This window comes from Caenorhabditis elegans, chromosome IV (genome assembly GCF_000002985.6).
Source record: "Caenorhabditis elegans chromosome IV".
Lineage (NCBI taxonomy): Eukaryota > Metazoa > Nematoda > Chromadorea > Rhabditida > Rhabditidae > Caenorhabditis > Caenorhabditis elegans.
This window is the reverse complement of record NC_003282.8, coordinates 6489546-6505186: the sequence shown is the minus strand read 5'-3', so window position 1 is coordinate 6505186 and position 15641 is coordinate 6489546. Positions and strand designations below refer to the sequence as shown.

General features: G+C 31.9%; 1 protein-coding gene and 42 non-coding genes across 43 annotated transcripts; 18 read left to right on the top strand and 25 right to left on the bottom strand.

The window, feature by feature from the left end:
• Positions 1-191: 191 nt before the first annotated feature.
• On the bottom strand, positions 192-212 carry 21ur-8214. Its single transcript, NR_055818.1, has one exon.
• A 369-nt stretch (positions 213-581) lies between these two features.
• 21ur-7048 lies at positions 582-602 on the bottom strand. Its single transcript, NR_055817.1, has one exon.
• A 191-nt stretch (positions 603-793) lies between these two features.
• 21ur-9289 lies at positions 794-814 on the top strand. The gene has a single exon (NR_055816.1).
• A 245-nt stretch (positions 815-1059) lies between these two features.
• On the top strand, positions 1060-1080 carry 21ur-7990. Its single transcript, NR_055815.1, has one exon.
• Positions 1081-1659: 579 nt separating this feature from the next.
• Positions 1660-1680, top strand: 21ur-7984. Its single transcript, NR_055814.1, has one exon.
• A 239-nt stretch (positions 1681-1919) lies between these two features.
• On the top strand, positions 1920-1940 carry 21ur-1534. The gene has a single exon (NR_055813.1).
• Positions 1941-2618: 678 nt separating this feature from the next.
• 21ur-9114 lies at positions 2619-2639 on the top strand. Its single transcript, NR_055812.1, has one exon.
• Positions 2640-3385: 746 nt separating this feature from the next.
• Positions 3386-3406, top strand: 21ur-11025. Its single transcript, NR_055811.1, has one exon.
• 21ur-5882 lies at positions 3390-3410 on the top strand. Its single transcript, NR_055810.1, has one exon.
• Positions 3411-4127: 717 nt separating this feature from the next.
• On the bottom strand, positions 4128-4259 carry Y73B6BL.284. Its single transcript, NR_055808.1, has one exon. It is a non-coding gene; the product is annotated as an Unclassified non-coding RNA Y73B6BL.284 (non-coding RNA).
• On the top strand, positions 4128-4259 carry Y73B6BL.282. The gene has a single exon (NR_055809.1). It is a non-coding gene; the product is annotated as an Unclassified non-coding RNA Y73B6BL.282 (non-coding RNA).
• A 441-nt stretch (positions 4260-4700) lies between these two features.
• On the top strand, positions 4701-4721 carry 21ur-8832. The gene has a single exon (NR_055807.1).
• Positions 4717-4737, bottom strand: 21ur-13535. The gene has a single exon (NR_055806.1).
• Positions 4738-4988: 251 nt separating this feature from the next.
• On the bottom strand, positions 4989-5009 carry 21ur-8630. Its single transcript, NR_055805.1, has one exon.
• A 291-nt stretch (positions 5010-5300) lies between these two features.
• Y73B6BL.287 lies at positions 5301-5440 on the bottom strand. Its single transcript, NR_055804.1, has one exon. It is a non-coding gene; the product is annotated as an Unclassified non-coding RNA Y73B6BL.287 (non-coding RNA).
• A 257-nt stretch (positions 5441-5697) lies between these two features.
• 21ur-6900 lies at positions 5698-5718 on the bottom strand. Its single transcript, NR_055803.1, has one exon.
• On the bottom strand, positions 5701-5721 carry 21ur-13134. The gene has a single exon (NR_055802.1).
• Positions 5722-6159: 438 nt separating this feature from the next.
• Positions 6160-6180, bottom strand: 21ur-2113. The gene has a single exon (NR_055801.1).
• On the bottom strand, positions 6163-6183 carry 21ur-14688. The gene has a single exon (NR_055800.1).
• Positions 6184-6317: 134 nt separating this feature from the next.
• On the top strand, positions 6318-6338 carry 21ur-14671. Its single transcript, NR_055799.1, has one exon.
• A 96-nt stretch (positions 6339-6434) lies between these two features.
• 21ur-1840 lies at positions 6435-6455 on the bottom strand. Its single transcript, NR_055798.1, has one exon.
• A 422-nt stretch (positions 6456-6877) lies between these two features.
• On the bottom strand, positions 6878-6898 carry 21ur-1029. Its single transcript, NR_055797.1, has one exon.
• Positions 6881-6901, bottom strand: 21ur-3368. The gene has a single exon (NR_055796.1).
• An 874-nt stretch (positions 6902-7775) lies between these two features.
• On the bottom strand, positions 7776-11588 carry Y73B6BL.44 (DUF148 domain-containing protein). Its single transcript, NM_001392318.1, has 7 exons — positions 11531-11588; positions 11399-11487; positions 11244-11347; positions 10812-11072; positions 9926-10025; positions 8676-8789; positions 7776-8101 (listed from the first exon to the last, which is right to left on the bottom strand). The coding sequence occupies exons 2-7, from the start codon at positions 11474-11476 to the stop codon at positions 8027-8029; spliced, it is 732 nt and encodes a 243-aa protein (NP_001380081.1). The 5' UTR covers positions 11477-11487; positions 11531-11588; the 3' UTR covers positions 7776-8026.
• 21ur-3318 lies at positions 9022-9042 on the bottom strand. Its single transcript, NR_055795.1, has one exon.
• 21ur-7261 lies at positions 9199-9219 on the top strand. Its single transcript, NR_055794.1, has one exon.
• Positions 9717-9737, top strand: 21ur-7159. Its single transcript, NR_055793.1, has one exon.
• On the bottom strand, positions 10040-10060 carry 21ur-15693. Its single transcript, NR_055792.1, has one exon.
• Positions 10462-10482, top strand: 21ur-3463. Its single transcript, NR_055791.1, has one exon.
• On the top strand, positions 10465-10485 carry 21ur-7194. The gene has a single exon (NR_055790.1).
• Y73B6BL.285 lies at positions 11036-11184 on the bottom strand. Its single transcript, NR_055787.1, has one exon. It is a non-coding gene; the product is annotated as an Unclassified non-coding RNA Y73B6BL.285 (non-coding RNA).
• Positions 11084-11104, bottom strand: 21ur-818. Its single transcript, NR_055789.1, has one exon.
• 21ur-5051 lies at positions 11145-11165 on the bottom strand. Its single transcript, NR_055788.1, has one exon.
• On the bottom strand, positions 11406-11426 carry 21ur-10167. The gene has a single exon (NR_055786.1).
• Positions 11589-12024: 436 nt separating the features above from the next.
• On the top strand, positions 12025-12045 carry 21ur-7407. Its single transcript, NR_055785.1, has one exon.
• On the top strand, positions 12026-12046 carry 21ur-13123. Its single transcript, NR_055784.1, has one exon.
• On the top strand, positions 12029-12049 carry 21ur-9777. The gene has a single exon (NR_055783.1).
• Positions 12050-13578: 1529 nt separating this feature from the next.
• Positions 13579-13599, top strand: 21ur-12293. The gene has a single exon (NR_055782.1).
• Positions 13600-13672: 73 nt separating this feature from the next.
• On the bottom strand, positions 13673-13693 carry 21ur-8113. The gene has a single exon (NR_055781.1).
• A 327-nt stretch (positions 13694-14020) lies between these two features.
• Positions 14021-14041, bottom strand: 21ur-5756. The gene has a single exon (NR_055780.1).
• Positions 14042-14168: 127 nt separating this feature from the next.
• 21ur-1414 lies at positions 14169-14189 on the bottom strand. The gene has a single exon (NR_055779.1).
• Positions 14190-14809: 620 nt separating this feature from the next.
• Positions 14810-14830, bottom strand: 21ur-984. Its single transcript, NR_055778.1, has one exon.
• Positions 14831-15449: 619 nt separating this feature from the next.
• 21ur-526 lies at positions 15450-15470 on the bottom strand. Its single transcript, NR_055777.1, has one exon.
• Between the last annotated feature and the right edge of the window lie 171 nt (positions 15471-15641).

Below are 15641 nucleotides of genomic sequence, written 5' to 3'. Positions count from 1 at the left end.
TGAGACACTAGAAAAAACTTCGATTTTCTCATGGTATTTACTTCTAATTGTCCAAAAATCCAATATATTTCACCACACTCAAATCGGGTGATTTACCTCCATTTCACCTAAAACGCTTGAAAAATCAAATATGCCCAAAACAGGTTCACAACCATTATTCTCATTTATCGATAAATGCATTTAAATTTCCTTTCGAAGCACAAAATTATTAACTAACCCAATATGTATAATGAACGAATTTATGACTTTTTTGAAACTGTAATAAAATGTTCAAAAACGCATATCACTCGAAATCATGACTGCTTGAAAAAATAATATTTAAAATTTATAAAAACAACAAATAAAAAGGTGTCTTCACCTGACTCGGCACACTAAGATTTAAATTCAAGTGGAATCGCCGACTGCCGACATCCTTCTATTGTGTACATGTGTGAGGGGAGAAAACACATTGAAACTCGGCGCATTTATGAATTGGATCGACACGATAAAATGCTAATTGGCTTCATGTCAAAGGGTAAAGAGGGAAGAAGATTTAGAAAATATACTAAAGAATGGAAATGCAAAACTTGGAAGAGAACTGAGAAAGCTTGCCGAAGATCGTAATGGTATATTTTCTTACCAACAAAAGTTAATTGAACCAGAGAAACAGTATTTTATAATTTTAAATACAACAATTTGCTTATAAATCTGATTTGGTACCACTGAAAGGGCGGTAAAAATTGAAAAATTCATAAAAAATATTTGCTGTTTTAAAATGACAATAAAAGAACTCGTTGATAATCTTCAAATTTGATGTATTTAAGTTCCCAGAAATTGTTTGTATATGTATCCACCATATTATTTCCAAAACGTTCCTCAAATTTTTTAGGAAAAATGTTTGATTTTTTGTGACTCGTCAGAGCATCGTTTGATGAAACTCATTTTTCAGATGTCAAAGTGGATTTCCAAAACTGAATTTCATGCTGCGAGCTATTTAAACACATTCTGAAACTATACAAATATTCACTAGATTAACTGTTTCCAATTGTTTGTAACTAGTGAACAAATTTATGGCAATAATTTTAATAAGTTGTCTAAATCGAACTAAGATGTATTTTGTAAATTCAACTACTTCATGTTTGTCTCTTGAGGTTTTCAACAAAATATATAGTTTGGAGTAAACATTTTAAAACTAAAACGTTGACTGAAATTTTAAAAAAATCAAGAAAATTGTGAAAAGTTTTTAGCATAATATGCAGATATGTTAGACTATTCTGATTTCACACAAAATTCCATCAACGATACTTCAAATTTTGAATAATAGTATCTGCTATTTTGTTTTGAACTGTTATTAAAATAATTAGTTGATAATGTGTTAATAGTTATTTTTGTAGATGTTTTGTAAAAAATTCTAGAAAATGAGTTTGGACTGAAAATTTCGGAAGAAAATAAATATACATCTTAGCAAGTAAAAATAAGTTCCGAAACCCCCTCGGAAATTTCCGAACACCGTTAGACGAGAGAACTTTATATCAAAGTTCCAGAGGATCGGAGAAGAATTCCGGGCCTCATTTTTTTTGCTGCGAGAAATTTTCACTCATACTGAATACTGACAAATTTTCAGTGAATGAACTGTTTCAAATTGTTGATAAATAATCAACAAGCCCATGGAAACGTCGCTAAAATCTATCCGTCGAAAAAGAAGTTATTTGAAAGTTCAACGAATTCAAGCAGAGATTTTCAAGAAATGGAAGTTCACATGCTTAATTTTGTTTTAACGTGGAAATTTACCTTTACCGAAACTTCGACTAAAACCTTTGAGAAATCCAAGTTAAAACAAAATAGTTTCACAATTATACGGTCATGTTGGAGTTTTAAGAGAGTCCAACTTTTACTGTTTCGAGTTGTTTACAAATATTGAACAAAATAGTGAAAAATGTTATGATTGGTGATAAATATCCGACATGTAATGGTACGGGCGAGAAGCACAAAAATCATTATAGAGATGAGTGTTTTTTTAAGGAAAAAAATCAATGTTTCAATCTCAAAATCTATACACAATTTCCCCTTTCTTGTTGCAAAATTCTTTTCGAAATTGAAAAAAAGAAGTGTACAAAAGCTGTGTCCCATCGCATCCCACACCTACACAAGAAAATATATGAATATACAAAAATGGAGATGATGAGTAATATGTTTCGATTCCCAAAAAAAGGTGGAAGACGGGGGGAGAAAAGAAGTGTAGAATTTCAACCAAAAATATATAGAAAAGCGGCCAAAACGAGGAAACGAAAGGTAAACAATAAGAAAGTGAAAAATTGAGAGAAAATTGTGAAGAAAGAGGAGCAGAGACGAAGTGGGGCGGAGGAGTTGATGTTTGTGAGTCATTTTATCAAAAAAAAATGATAAGAAATTTGGTATGCAAAAGAGAAATGGAACTATCAGATGGACAATCTTTATTGATTACTCCAGGAAACCGTTTTCAATGAGAACAGATTTCAAGGCACGTCGTCGCAGGGGATGCCGGCCTACATGCCTATTTTGATACTTTTGATAATTTATATGCCACAATTTTTAATAATTTAACAAAAATTACTGTTTCAAACATTCCATAGATCAATTTTAAATGCAACGTTTCTTAATTCCCGAAGTTTTTGTTTTTTTAATTGTTTTTATTAAAGAAATAGTAACTATTTGAGTAACTATTTGAGTTTTTTTTTCTTTAATGTTACAAAGTGTGGACTTTCATGCATTCAATTCAATTAATTTATGAAAAGTTCCTAGTGGAAATGCTAAAAAACGTTTTTCTGACACGTGTCGTGCGTAATCTCAGAATTTTGGCTTATTTTCGAATTTCACCTATTTCAAGCTTTATCAACAATTTAGTTGACATTTTTTTCAAAAATAAAGTGTGTAGATGAATTTCAAAACTTGGAATTTTTTAACATCAGACTGTGTATCCTGTTAAATTATAATTCTTAATGAAAACACAAATAATATCTGATTTAATTTGCTAAATGTAAGTGTCTACCTCGATAATTCACAAGGGGCACATAATTTTTTTTTCAACTTTTTGGAAACTTATACACTTGATTGCAATTAACCGGCTGCAAAGCAAAAATACTCTGATTTGGCTCCGAAAATAGTCATATGCAAAACCAGTATAAAACAGAAAACATAACTACTCTATGAAAACACATGTCAGAGTAATATGTGAAATAGTAAATACTTTTCATTACACAAAAACCTCCCTGCTCAAATGCAACAAAAACAACACATAAAAATTAATAATAATTAGTTTCAGAATATCAACCTTTTTCTTCGAACTTTGGGTATTCCGAGTTAATTAGAGTGTAACAAAAATTACTGTTTCAAACATTTGCCAAGTTATTCTTGAAAACTACAATTCTTACTGATAGTGCGTACGGAAATTAAGGTTTTGTAGTCATCGCCGTTAAAATTCCGCTTATAACAATACAATAATTTGAAAAACTGAAATTAACTTCTTGCTCGAATTGTTCAAAAACCTCCTCAACATTTTTGATTTTTTGAAACAGAAGATACACTCAAAATAATAAAACTGCGTGGCGTGTACTGCAGAAAACCTAATATTTAGGCCCCGCCTTTTTTTCGTCCACTCACGGGGAAAAGGCAAAATTCGGGGACCAACCAATATCAGGCCGCCGACATCTCATGGGTTCCGCGCGCCGCTATGTTTAACTCGCAGCGGGCGGAGACAGCTTGCCACACCCACAACGAGTTAAACATAGCGGCGCGCGGAACCCATGAGATGTCGGCGGCCTGATATTGGTTGGTCCCCGAATTTTGCCTTTTCCCCGTGAGTGGACGAAAAAAAGGCGGGGCCTAATTATGAGGTTTTCTGCAGTACACTCCACGCAGTTTTATTATTTCGAGTGTATGCAGTCTTAAAAAACTACCGATTGCAAGGAAAAACAGACTGATGAGAGATATACATTTTGAGAATTATTTTTAAACTAAAAAATCAATGTGACTGGGTTATAGAAAACTATTCAAATTATATCAGACTTGTAAAACGGTTAACAATTTTCCCCAAACGAAAACCTCCCAGCTCAAATGCAATCAAAAAATAAACAGTGCACCTCCTTGCCACCCGTCTGATCATGTGACGTGGAACCGTTTGAGTCGTAAACTGTATTATTGTTGTACATGAGGGAAAGAGAGTACGTCTCTCTCTCTTTCTCGTTTGACAACAAGATCAAAAAAGAGTAAACAGAGAGAAATTGACAACAGATTAGAAAGGACACATGGTGGTAAAAGCAAGAGAAAAGAGGCAAAAGCTTCACGGAAAAGCCTACGGAGCGGCATATTTGTTCGTGTTGAAAGTAAATAGATAGTATGGGAATTTGGAAGATTCAGAGAAAAACTGTGATTTTATTGTGGCACTGGTCTTTTGTTTTTGTGATGTTTCTGGTAGTGTGAGCTACGTGGCAGGAATTTTAAATTAACAAGAACATGGTAATCCTACTCTGATACAGTGAAAGTAGTGATTCATTGAAAAAAAAATTGAAAACAACTTATTGTTTCCAGCACTCTATCAGGGCAACACATTTGTTTAAATACTATTTTTTTTCTACATGAAGCAGATTTCCAGACTGCTCAGTTCGGCTCTGTGAAAACTTGAAATCAAAAAAATTACTGTTTCAAAGTTCTCTCAAAAAATTAACGAATACCTGGCTAATTGTTTCTTTATTCTTGCTTGTCAGCCAACTCGGTTCACTATTGAAAATGAAAATCATGTAATTTGTTTAAATAATATCTGTAAAACTTACAAAACTAAAATTAAACAGTTTTTGTTTGAAACAGTGAGGCAAAGGCAATTATTGATCGTTTTTGAACCCGAAAAAAGCCTATTAAAAATACTGCTCTCCCTAATAAGAATTTTTAAAATTTTTTCTACCTGAAGGTTTTTAGCGGTACAAAATTTACATTGAAAAATATAGACTTTGGTTTAACGAGAGAATTAGATTTGGAAAATGCCATGAGTGGAAGAATTAAAAAATCTAATAATTGTGCAAATTTAAAAACAATTTGAAAGCGTTAATGAAATTTATGAACCTACGCCAACAACGGATTCTACCTTAAAACTCCACCTACTCATAATAAGTATCATTTCCTATCCCAATAAAAACAATGTAAACTCATGTCTCAAGTACTTTAGGACCATCAAACCCAACAATTATCCCCTCTTATTAGAAATAAATATGTTGTAAAGCACAAGATGCGGCAAGGTCATGCAACAATCCCCTCTTAAAGAGAGAGGGGTATTATGAGTATAACCGCCTATATTTGCTCACATTTTCTTCCAACACATCTTCCTTTCCTTCCATTCCAATTCATAACAGTTTTCGGGCGAGTTGCATTTGGAATGAAGAATAAGGTCATGATTCATCAAACAATTGTATTGCAAAAGATGGGGGACAATCATTTTATCAAATATTTGAGCACACAATGAAGTGAGTTGGGAGGAGTGGACGGAGCATAAAGGTCCGTTATTGTGGGTGCTTACCAGAGTTGTGTGGTAAACCCGCAATTGTCGGAGTTGTCTTAACTTTAGGAAATTTTTCGGCAACCGGGAATCAAGTTGCCTAAGTCTTGGCGAATAATGAGAGATGGAAGACTACATATAATTGTTGTTTTTTGAATTTTTTAGGTTATCCGAGAGCGCTTTTCAAATTTACTTGATATGTTTTGATCGATAGAACATCAATGTTTTTTTATAGTTCAATAAACTTCCAACTTGAAACAGTAGTTTATTTTTTTGATTTTAAAGTAGTTTCCATGTTAATCGTTTGCAGTTTTTCCTGTTTCATTCAAATTTGAAAATGCGTCAAGTTTTAGGGATTAAATAGCGTTGCAAAAAAAACTTTCGAGTTTTCAAGTTAAAAGTTTCAAACGTTCAGATTAACGAAAAAGCTTGTGAACAAATGAGACGACTTTATTTGTCGAAAAGTTCTGGAGCAATAGAAGTAAGAATTTTTAACAAAACAGAAAACTCATTTTTGAAAAATTAGGCAGATACTTCGGAACTCCGATGGGCAGAATATTCAAAAATACAACAATTAGCTGCGAGTGCCCATTTGGTTGTTTTGGAACTAAAACAAAGATTGAACAAAAAATACATAAATATCAAATTTCAATTATTTCACTCCCGCATCAGGTGGAACATCAGTGTTATTTCATATTTGATTAAATTACTAACCTGAAACAGTAATTTTTTGTAAAGTTCCACGTGCTAGTCTTTTGTAGTTTTTTATCTTTCAACTAATTTTAAAATGCGTCAAACTTCAGGAATAAAATAGTGTTGCTAAAAATGTCTGGATTTTTAATTTAAAATGTGCAGATGTTCAGGTTTACGAAAAAAAATGGTGAACAAATGCACCAGATCACAAAAATTCTGAATAGAAAAACAGACAGTCATCATTCGTAAAATTGTGATAATAGTCAACAAAAACTATGTTAAAAATATATAAAAAGTTCGAAACATACAAAATTAAACAAATAATCTGAATAATTGGCGTCTCAAATGAAATATGCCAGGGTGTGCCCAAAAAACTGCCGACTACGGAAAAGAAATCCAGAAAAAAAGAAGAAACGGGATGCATGTTACCGAATGTTTATGAGAGAATAAAAATTGAATGAGTGTCTATAACCACACCTATAAACGGCGTCAAAATGGACATCGATCGAGTTTTTGTTGTGAGGTATTATTAATGTTTATGCATTTCAAAAAATATTAGCAAATACTACTCTTGAGAAATGAAGATCTTAAATCGTCATTTTTCAATTTGAAATTGCTGTTTATTTAACAAAAAAACTTTCACAGAACCCTTACCCCTCCCCCCGTATACTGAACCTGATACACAACCTGATGAAAGACGGAATAATTTCAATCATGCTTGCAATTTTATATATATGATTTTTGAAACCGTAAATTTTTTAATCCTTGCAGTTTTTTTTCGTCAATTTTCGAATTTAAAATAGCATAGTTAAAACAGGAAATTACATGATGCCAACACAAATGACTAACTTTTCCTGCTCTTGTCTATTTCAAATATGCAAATAATCGAATCTCGTTGGAAAAAAAGTATCTGTGTCCATCGGAAATGAGTCATTTTTCCTGCGAACTGGCTGCTCGGTGATCGAGAAACTAACTCAACAAATAATAAAAGAAAAACAAACAATTTGTCTGCGCTTCTTGAATTAGCATAATGTCTCTCACTTCGGGACCGTATGGGAATCCCCCAAATGGAATCTTCGTTTTAGGCAAAAAATGTGTGAAGAATGTGTCATGGGAACTGATCATGTCAAGAATGAATCAGAAAGTTCGAATGAAATATGTATTAGAATTTATTTTAAATTTAGGCAAATAAAGAATGCCAGCAAGGAGAATTATTCAAATAAAAATTTATTTTCAGTCCTAAAGTGTCTAGTATTCACTTTTTCTCCCATAAATTTGGAAATTCATCAAAAAAGTTTTTTTACTACTGATTCATTTCATATTCTAGTTTATTTTTGAAATATTTTTAAAACTTTTACTCGTAATTTTCAGAAATCAAAAAATTTTTAAGTGTGAAAATGTTTATTTCAATCCGATGATGATGTTCTAGACAATTTTATTTTTACGTTTTAACTCTTGACCATTAAAATGAAGGTAAAAAGAACATATACATTTTGGGTTAAAACAAGATCGAAAATGAATGAATGAATAATTGAGATGTATGTATATTTTGAAACCAAAAAAATTTGTGAAACAGTAATTTTTCAAATATTATTTTCATCTCACAATCAATATCAAATTCTCACATTTGCAAAAAGTATATGTACATTCATTTCAACTTAAAAAAAATATATACAAATTCACCGATAAAAACTAGAAAGCATGATATCAAAAGCACAACCACAATGCAACGATTATTTTTGTAAAATTGTAAAACACATCTCGTCCCGCATTTTTGATATTATTTTCTTCGTTATTAAATATTACAAACAAAACATTAAATTTCCAAAATCAAGCAACATTTGAGCGTCTTCTTAACTTTCTTCGAGCTTCTCGTTGTTTTCTAAACATTGATGGAGGAGGCATCTGAAATTATCGAATGTTTCACTATGGCTTTTTGTTTTGAACATTTTGATAGTTTTATTTTGAATATTTTTTCCACTTCAGTTATTTTCAAACTTTTCAGTAATTAGAAATTGATTGTCACCATTTTCAATTTTTTTTTTCAATTTTTAACCAAAGAAATCGACGAAATATTATTGACGCCCTAATTCAAAACTTTACCCCTAACAATACGATTGCTACGGAAAACATTTTTTCGATAAAGAAAGAAAGAACACATGAAACTTCGAGGAATCTGAAGAAAATCAATGAAAATGAATAAACATCCACGGCGACGGGGATTGAAAATTACAGTACTTTTAAAGGCGCAGACATTTTCAAGTTTACATAAAATTGTTGTTTAGGTACCGCAATTTTTCGATTTTCTAATTTAATCAAAAATCTTCAACTTAATTTTTTTTCCTTCTATATTAGTTTCACACTTTTTTACCAATTATCTCCGATTGCCTAAAGAAATTTTCAAAAATTATCAAGTAAAACCTTGCATTGAAAATATCCATCATACAAACTTTTATAAATGATTTTAATAAAAATGTACCTGAAATGATTTCAATGAAATATCATTTGCTTCCAGAAGTTGAATTTGTTTGTCAATTTGCTCTACACAGCTTCTTCCTTTTTTGTATCCCTTCCAAATTTCTCTCAGTTTTTCCTGCAAAAACCGTAAATTCTTTGGAAATTCGAACTTTGTTCCGATCTTATCTACATATTTACGAACTGACAGGCGGTCCAAATGAGTTTCGAGTGAGAGAATTTTTATCTCTAAATTTTGATCTACTTGATGGAAAATCTTAAGGTATTAAGGGCACATGAGGGTTGCGGAAGAAAAATGAGAGAACCTTGTCGTTTTTAATTTTTGTAATTCCAATTAACATGTGATGAAAATACAAAGAGTTTCCGAACGATTGTATTGATGTATGTGATGCATTTCATCAAACATTAATGAAACAGTAAAAAAAAGATGTTTGTTCAAATTGGATTATATTCCTATTTTTGCCAGTTTCTCAAAAAAAAACTGTTTCAAGAAGAGATCTAAAAAATTGCCAAATACAACGTTTTACTGACTGAACATCAAAGGAGAAAATATCATGAACATCTTACAACAACGAGGAGTTGAGAACTACAGAACGTCTTGAAATCCTACAAATATTTTTATTAAAAAATCATTGCCAACAATTGCCAAATTTTGCAGCTAGACAACTTTTATGTTTTATCTTATTAGTGCTCGTAAGAATTAAGAATTTCTTCCCTATTCCTATTTTTCCAATTTTAATGTCAAACTTTTTGGTGATGTCGATCACTTTGAAAAGTGCAATTAAAGTTCATTGATTGGCTATTCCCGACCAAAATGACACTTACAAACACGTAAAAAAGAACGGACAGACAATTTGAATTTCAAGTGGTTCAGTCTCTATACTCTCATTTGATTTATGATCACGAAAAAGTACTAATTATTTGTTCAAATGTTGTAAATGACCTCCTCAGAATATTACAAGGCAATGATTTTAAAATTTTAAAACTCACAAATATATACTGTTTCATGCGGTTTATTTTTTGCAAGGAAAAAATATCCAATTAATCCTGTCTTTTCTTGTATTTCCAATCACTGACGTCGTATTCAGGATTAGTCCCACAAAACTTATTTTTAATTTAATATTATCGAAACTAAAACTTGATATTGAGGTTTTGAAGGTTGGCAAGTGCGGCCTCATACGTGCCTCATTTCTGCCTACACGAGGCATGCGCTCATTTTTTGCACACGTAGGACTCAAACCCCATTTTTCTCACCTGTAAACTCTGCTCCAGTCGATTATAGAAGTGTGGAAGAGCACACTCGAAAGCTGGTGGATGAAACTTCACTCCCATTGGAAGGTTGAGAAGTAGAAGTCTGAGTATATATATATTCGCGAGATTGATAAAGTTTCGTTTGTACATGTGTCACTTTGCATATCTTCACAGTGTGAAACGGTAATTTTTTAATACTTCTCAAAAATCGGAACACTCTTTCAAGTCAGTTCTTTGTTTTCCAAAATCACATTTTCAGATATGATAGTGATTGTCTGAACAGTTAATCAGTTTAATGACTATTTTATAGTTTTTGTGTTCTGAACTATGTTAACGTTCAAACAATTGTAAGGAGAAAAATTGACAAATAGGGAAATGCTAATAAATCTTAGATCCTTTGATTTTATTTTAATGAGAAATATGAACAGGGAAGACGAAATCTACTGAAGTTTTCGAAAAAGGCAAAATTTGTATTTTGCTCGAATAAAACAGCACTGTTTCCATAAGTTTTTATTTTAAGTCGAATTTGGAATTTTTGTTATTGATTGGATTTTTGTTAAAAAGTATCACAAACGGCTTTAATTCAACTTGAACTTTTTAACCCAGGTTATTTTAAAAATAATAAATAAAATAAAAGGTAAAATTGAATTCTGTTTTTCGAAAAATTGGAGATGCTGAACTACGCGGAACTAAAACAAAGGATATTTCTAGATTGCATACATCATTTTAATGTATATACTTCAAATATCTGATTCCTAGAATCAGCAAAACTTAAATTTTTAAGTAGATAAATTAAAGAACATGAAGCTTTTGAGCTTTCATAAAAAAAGCTCCATTAAATGCAAAATCATATAAAACATTTTTTCTTGATCAAGCAAAGCATTCTCACCTCGTTTTCTTTTGTTGATCCCAACAGTCTTTCTCTTTCTTCACTTTCTCATTTATATTTTTCTCCCAAATGTCCGAAATCTTCTTTTGATATTTTTCTGGAAGAGCTTGTACAACAGACGGAACTTTGCACTCTTTTCTTGATTTCCGAAGGATTACTGATTTTTCAGCAGACGTTAGTCGGAGGAGAGCATTTCTTGTTTGAGCCATCTCAATCCAACAATCTCCACCTCTTTCCACGTTTTGCCAAATTAATTCGATTCTGAAATTTGTTTAATTCGGGCGTGTCTTTGATTACTCCCAATATAAACAAAATGATTTTAATAGGAAGATGAAACAAGAAAGATTGACTTTATTAAATTTAAAACTTCGTTGCAATTCTTATAACCTTGATGAAACATGAGTTTTTGGAAATTCAAAATATAAAACTCACTTTGATCGAATTCGAGTTGGAAGTTGTTGTGTAATGGCCGGCATTTCACATGGAACTTTGTTATCGGGTGATAGACCCGCTGCCTTTTCATATTCACCTATTTGCTGAAAATTCAAAAAAAAAAAATTTAAAACAGTTGTTTTCCAAGCACTCACTTTGGATAATCCTCGTGAATGTGCAGTAGTGAAAAGTAGCGTCGTCATAATGAGAAAGAAGTAAGTTTGAAACAGCATTCTTAATTAAATAATTTAACTTGAAATCTAGGTACAATAGAAACGTTTTTTGAGAGGAGTGAGATCACAAAAATTAGTATTTTCCCGTTAACCTAACAGAAAAGAGTTTGTTCTGTAAGAGAAAAGTTTGCGCGCCTTTAAAGTACCCAACGCCTGCCTCGTACACTTAGGTTCGCCAACTATAGGGCTTCAGTGGTAGGTCAACGCGGTTTCAGGCCTTGGCGTCTACCGGCGACACGCCTTTTCTCTGCATTTTGGTGTGAATTTTAAAAGTTCTAATTTTTCCACTTCAATCAGTTTTATGAAAACCAAATTTAAAAAATTAAAATAAAACAATTGTGCGTTTGGCATGAGACGTTTCGGCGCCTACATGGAAGCCCTAGCCTAACTATACGACCGGGATTTCAAAAATTCTTTGAGATGAGAAAACGTGGGAAACAATAGAAAGCTTAACTTATATGAATGAATTGAATTTGGAAATTATAAAAATTGAAAAGTAATTACATTTTCATTGATCTGTTTAAAACTGAAAAAATTTGAATGACTAATTGTTTGGGTTCCTGATCTTCTTACAAAAGCAATGTTCTTCAAAGCACAGTATGATGTTTAGCCTGTAAACGTGGTTACCAAAAACTGTTAGAACCCATTAATTTTGCATAGGACGAATCTCTTTGGATTCATTCTATTTTTCTCCACCCTGAATACCATTTCAAAACTGACATAAAAGTAGCAATTAGTCTGGTAGAAAATGAGATGGAAGTGACCATGACTAGTTTGTGCTTCTTTTTTTTTGAAAACCGGAAAGAATTCGAGAAAATGAAAATCAACTCAAATTGTCTCATTTTATATAGCATACTGATCAAAAATCCAACGGTGAGTGAGGGGAATTCTGAGAAAAATTCCAACCGAGTCATGATCAAAGTATAGATAAAGATCTAATGGAACAAAGTCAGGTGTCAAGTAACTGGAGGTTGATGTCCTTTTTTAGGAAGTAAAAAGAAGAGTTCACAAATCATAAACTTGAAGATTTACAAAACTATCAAGACTCTCTTTTCAACTAAAAAAAAGTAAAAATTATTAAAACTACCACAACTCGAAATTAGCGATCAACTTGTTTTTTTTGGTTTACAAAAAAGTTAAACTGCTATCAGAAGCTCCTAAAAGACAATTAAATAAACTCTCTAAATTAAAATTCTTCTTCAAAATTTGCACAAAAAATGGCGAAAAAAAACGGTGATTTTTTCTTTGAACACGCCATTATAAAATGAGCCCCATTTACGGCAAAAAACTTTAGTTCGATGTATCAAAGTATCAAAGGTATTTAAATTGTGGCACAACTTTTGCTTTTGATTAAAAAAACGCCTTGTAGACTATTACTGAAACCAGGTAGGCACTTTTTTTATACATACCAAGAGGGGTCAAATTTGAGAAAATGAGCCAAATGTCAAAGCTGAAATTTTATTTTTCATTTTCTACTGTAAGAGGACTACTCAATGCTCAACCAGGAACTAATACCCATTTCTCCCTTACTGAATTTAAGATCCTTATCTATTTCTAAAATTCGTTGAAAATGTCACTCGTTCACTAGAAGACGTCTGACTGTCTATCGAACCAGTAAATCACAGTGGTAAACACACAAAAAAGGAGGGGGAAAATAAATGAGAATGAGTGACAAAAAAGGTCGAAAGTTCGTGAAAAGAAGGAATTAGAAAAAGGAGAAAAAAGGAAAGAAAAAGGTGTTCTGAATTGAGATGAGGAACAAAAAAAGAAGGTTTTCAAGTGAGTGACTAATTGGAGATGGGAGAAATAGAAATATTCGAGGAATTCATACTGTTTTCTTCGAGGTTCTTGCAGAAAATTGACAGAATTTTGAGGACGCAATAAATTCCGAATTGATGAGATGATTAGTGGATGGTACGAATGAAAAATTTGAAAAATTCTTTGATTTATTGAAATTTTCATTTCTAGTGGCAATTATAATTTGAAAAAGACAGGGACTTGTTTTCCTGTTGGAAAGTGCTTAAAACAGGAAGTTTTGAAACTGAACACATTTTCAGTTTCAGGTGGTGTAAAAATAAATACAAGTCACAAAGATAAATTGCTGAACTTAGCAAAAGTATTTACTACAACTAATATAGTCAAAAGGAAAAAGCAAACGGTATCAAAAATTATTTTAATTTTCAATAAATATGGTTTACCAAACATTCAGGTCGAAAAACAATTTTTTAAATAAAAAATGAAAATTAATCTCAAACTTGAAACAGAATAAAAAATCTTTTCTGAAAATTTACATTTTTCAAAAATATATAATAGTTTTTTCGAGGAAACGTGGAACTATTTTTTTACATCAGTTGAAGAAATTTGTAAAATATGGCGCCTTACTATTAGCGACCACTATGAATGAGATCGTGAGACCCAATCAGAAAAACAGCATGTTCCTTTAAACTGATTTTCAAAAATTTGTAATATTAAGAAAATTATTTCGCAAATTCAAAAATTTGAAGTGCCGAAAAATTTCAAATAGACAATTATTTTTGGATTGTGAAAGACAATTTTTGGGCCCAATTAGAGCCATGACGAAAAGTTGCAAATTAATCTTGGATCTGAAACAGAAAAATTTATCCCATCAAAATTACTAGAATACTAACCAAAACTTAAAGAGTTGATAAGATTATTAATAGGGTGGGTTAATATAAATTTTATCGACGTTCAATTAGAAACATGTAGAAAAATTACAAATAAATGTCAAATCTGAAACAGAAATTTTTGAAAAACCCAAACTTAATAAATTCCCCACATATTTCGCACAGTTTTCGTGGTTTTTTCACCTACTTTCGGAGTCTTTCAAGTGGAATTAAATTGGAACAAAACGGAGGGAAAACTTGTGAATCCTTTCGAAAAAATTTGTAAGTGACTAATACACAGAATCGGGCGAGAAGGAATCGCACGGAGGTGAGGTTAAGTGTAGGTACAAGAATTTGGGTAGAGATAACATCTGGGAGACACATGCTAAAGGTAAAGGGCATATTTCGGAAGCTATATTTGGTAGGCAGACACTTCTTGATGCTTGCCTACCTGTATGCCTGCCTATATGAACGCCTACTGTTGCCTGCCGATTTTCCTATTTTTTGAATTGACGCATTAACGCGAATTTTTCGTTTTTAAAATACGTGCCTGGGAGGAGGAGAATTCACGAGTTGCTAGTTTAAAAATCGTTAACTTGTATTCTAGAAATGCGAGTCGGTACATGACAGGAGTAGATGGCTTTGTAGGAAAATAGATAGATATTTAACTTATTATTTACATCAAAAATTTAGAATGTTGAAAAAATAATTACAATCGACCTGAAACCTACTGTTGTGAAGTTGAGTGTTCCAAAATAATAGTTTTGTGAAACAGAAAAAAAATCATTTTAATTTTTTATTTATTTGTAAGATTGAAAAACGTTAGTCATCGACAAAAAAAAATGAAAGAGAGATTTCAAATCAAATCAACAGCCATCCGCCATTGGACATCGAAGAGTGATTAAAACGAACAAGAATCAACGAGAATTCGGCAGATAAAGAAGAAAAAACCAAAAAGTGGGGATAAAATGGGAGAACAATGTGATTAGTACGTAGAACTGATTTCTCGAGAAAGATATATCATCGATGATCATCATGTGTTCGAATTTATTAGTGTTAAAACATGCTATTATTATGAACAGAAAGCGTCAAAAAGGCGTCAGCTGACAAAAGGAATGTGTTATGGGTGGTCTGACCTGCTTTTTTAATAGAAGACATTTAGGAAAATGATTAGAAACTCAACTATTTATGGTGATTATAAAGAGCTTTTAAGAAAGTCACAGATTTGGAAACATTGCCAACCAGGGGTGTGCGGCAAATCTCAAAATTTGCCGAGCTCGGCAAATTCGGCAAATTTTCCGCACATTCTTGTTGCCAACCTGGGTATTCATTACTTCTTTTTTTGTCATTGAAGGAGTTTTGAAGATCGAATGCACTTTTTTTTCTGAAAATATTATACAATGCAAATGAAACATCAACGGAAGTACTTATCACTTGTTTATTTGGTACCTAAATTTTTTCAGTGTTCCACTGGCACATAAAAGGAAATATTACTTTCAAAGTTTTGTTTTATCATTATTCATATGTATGAAAATATATAT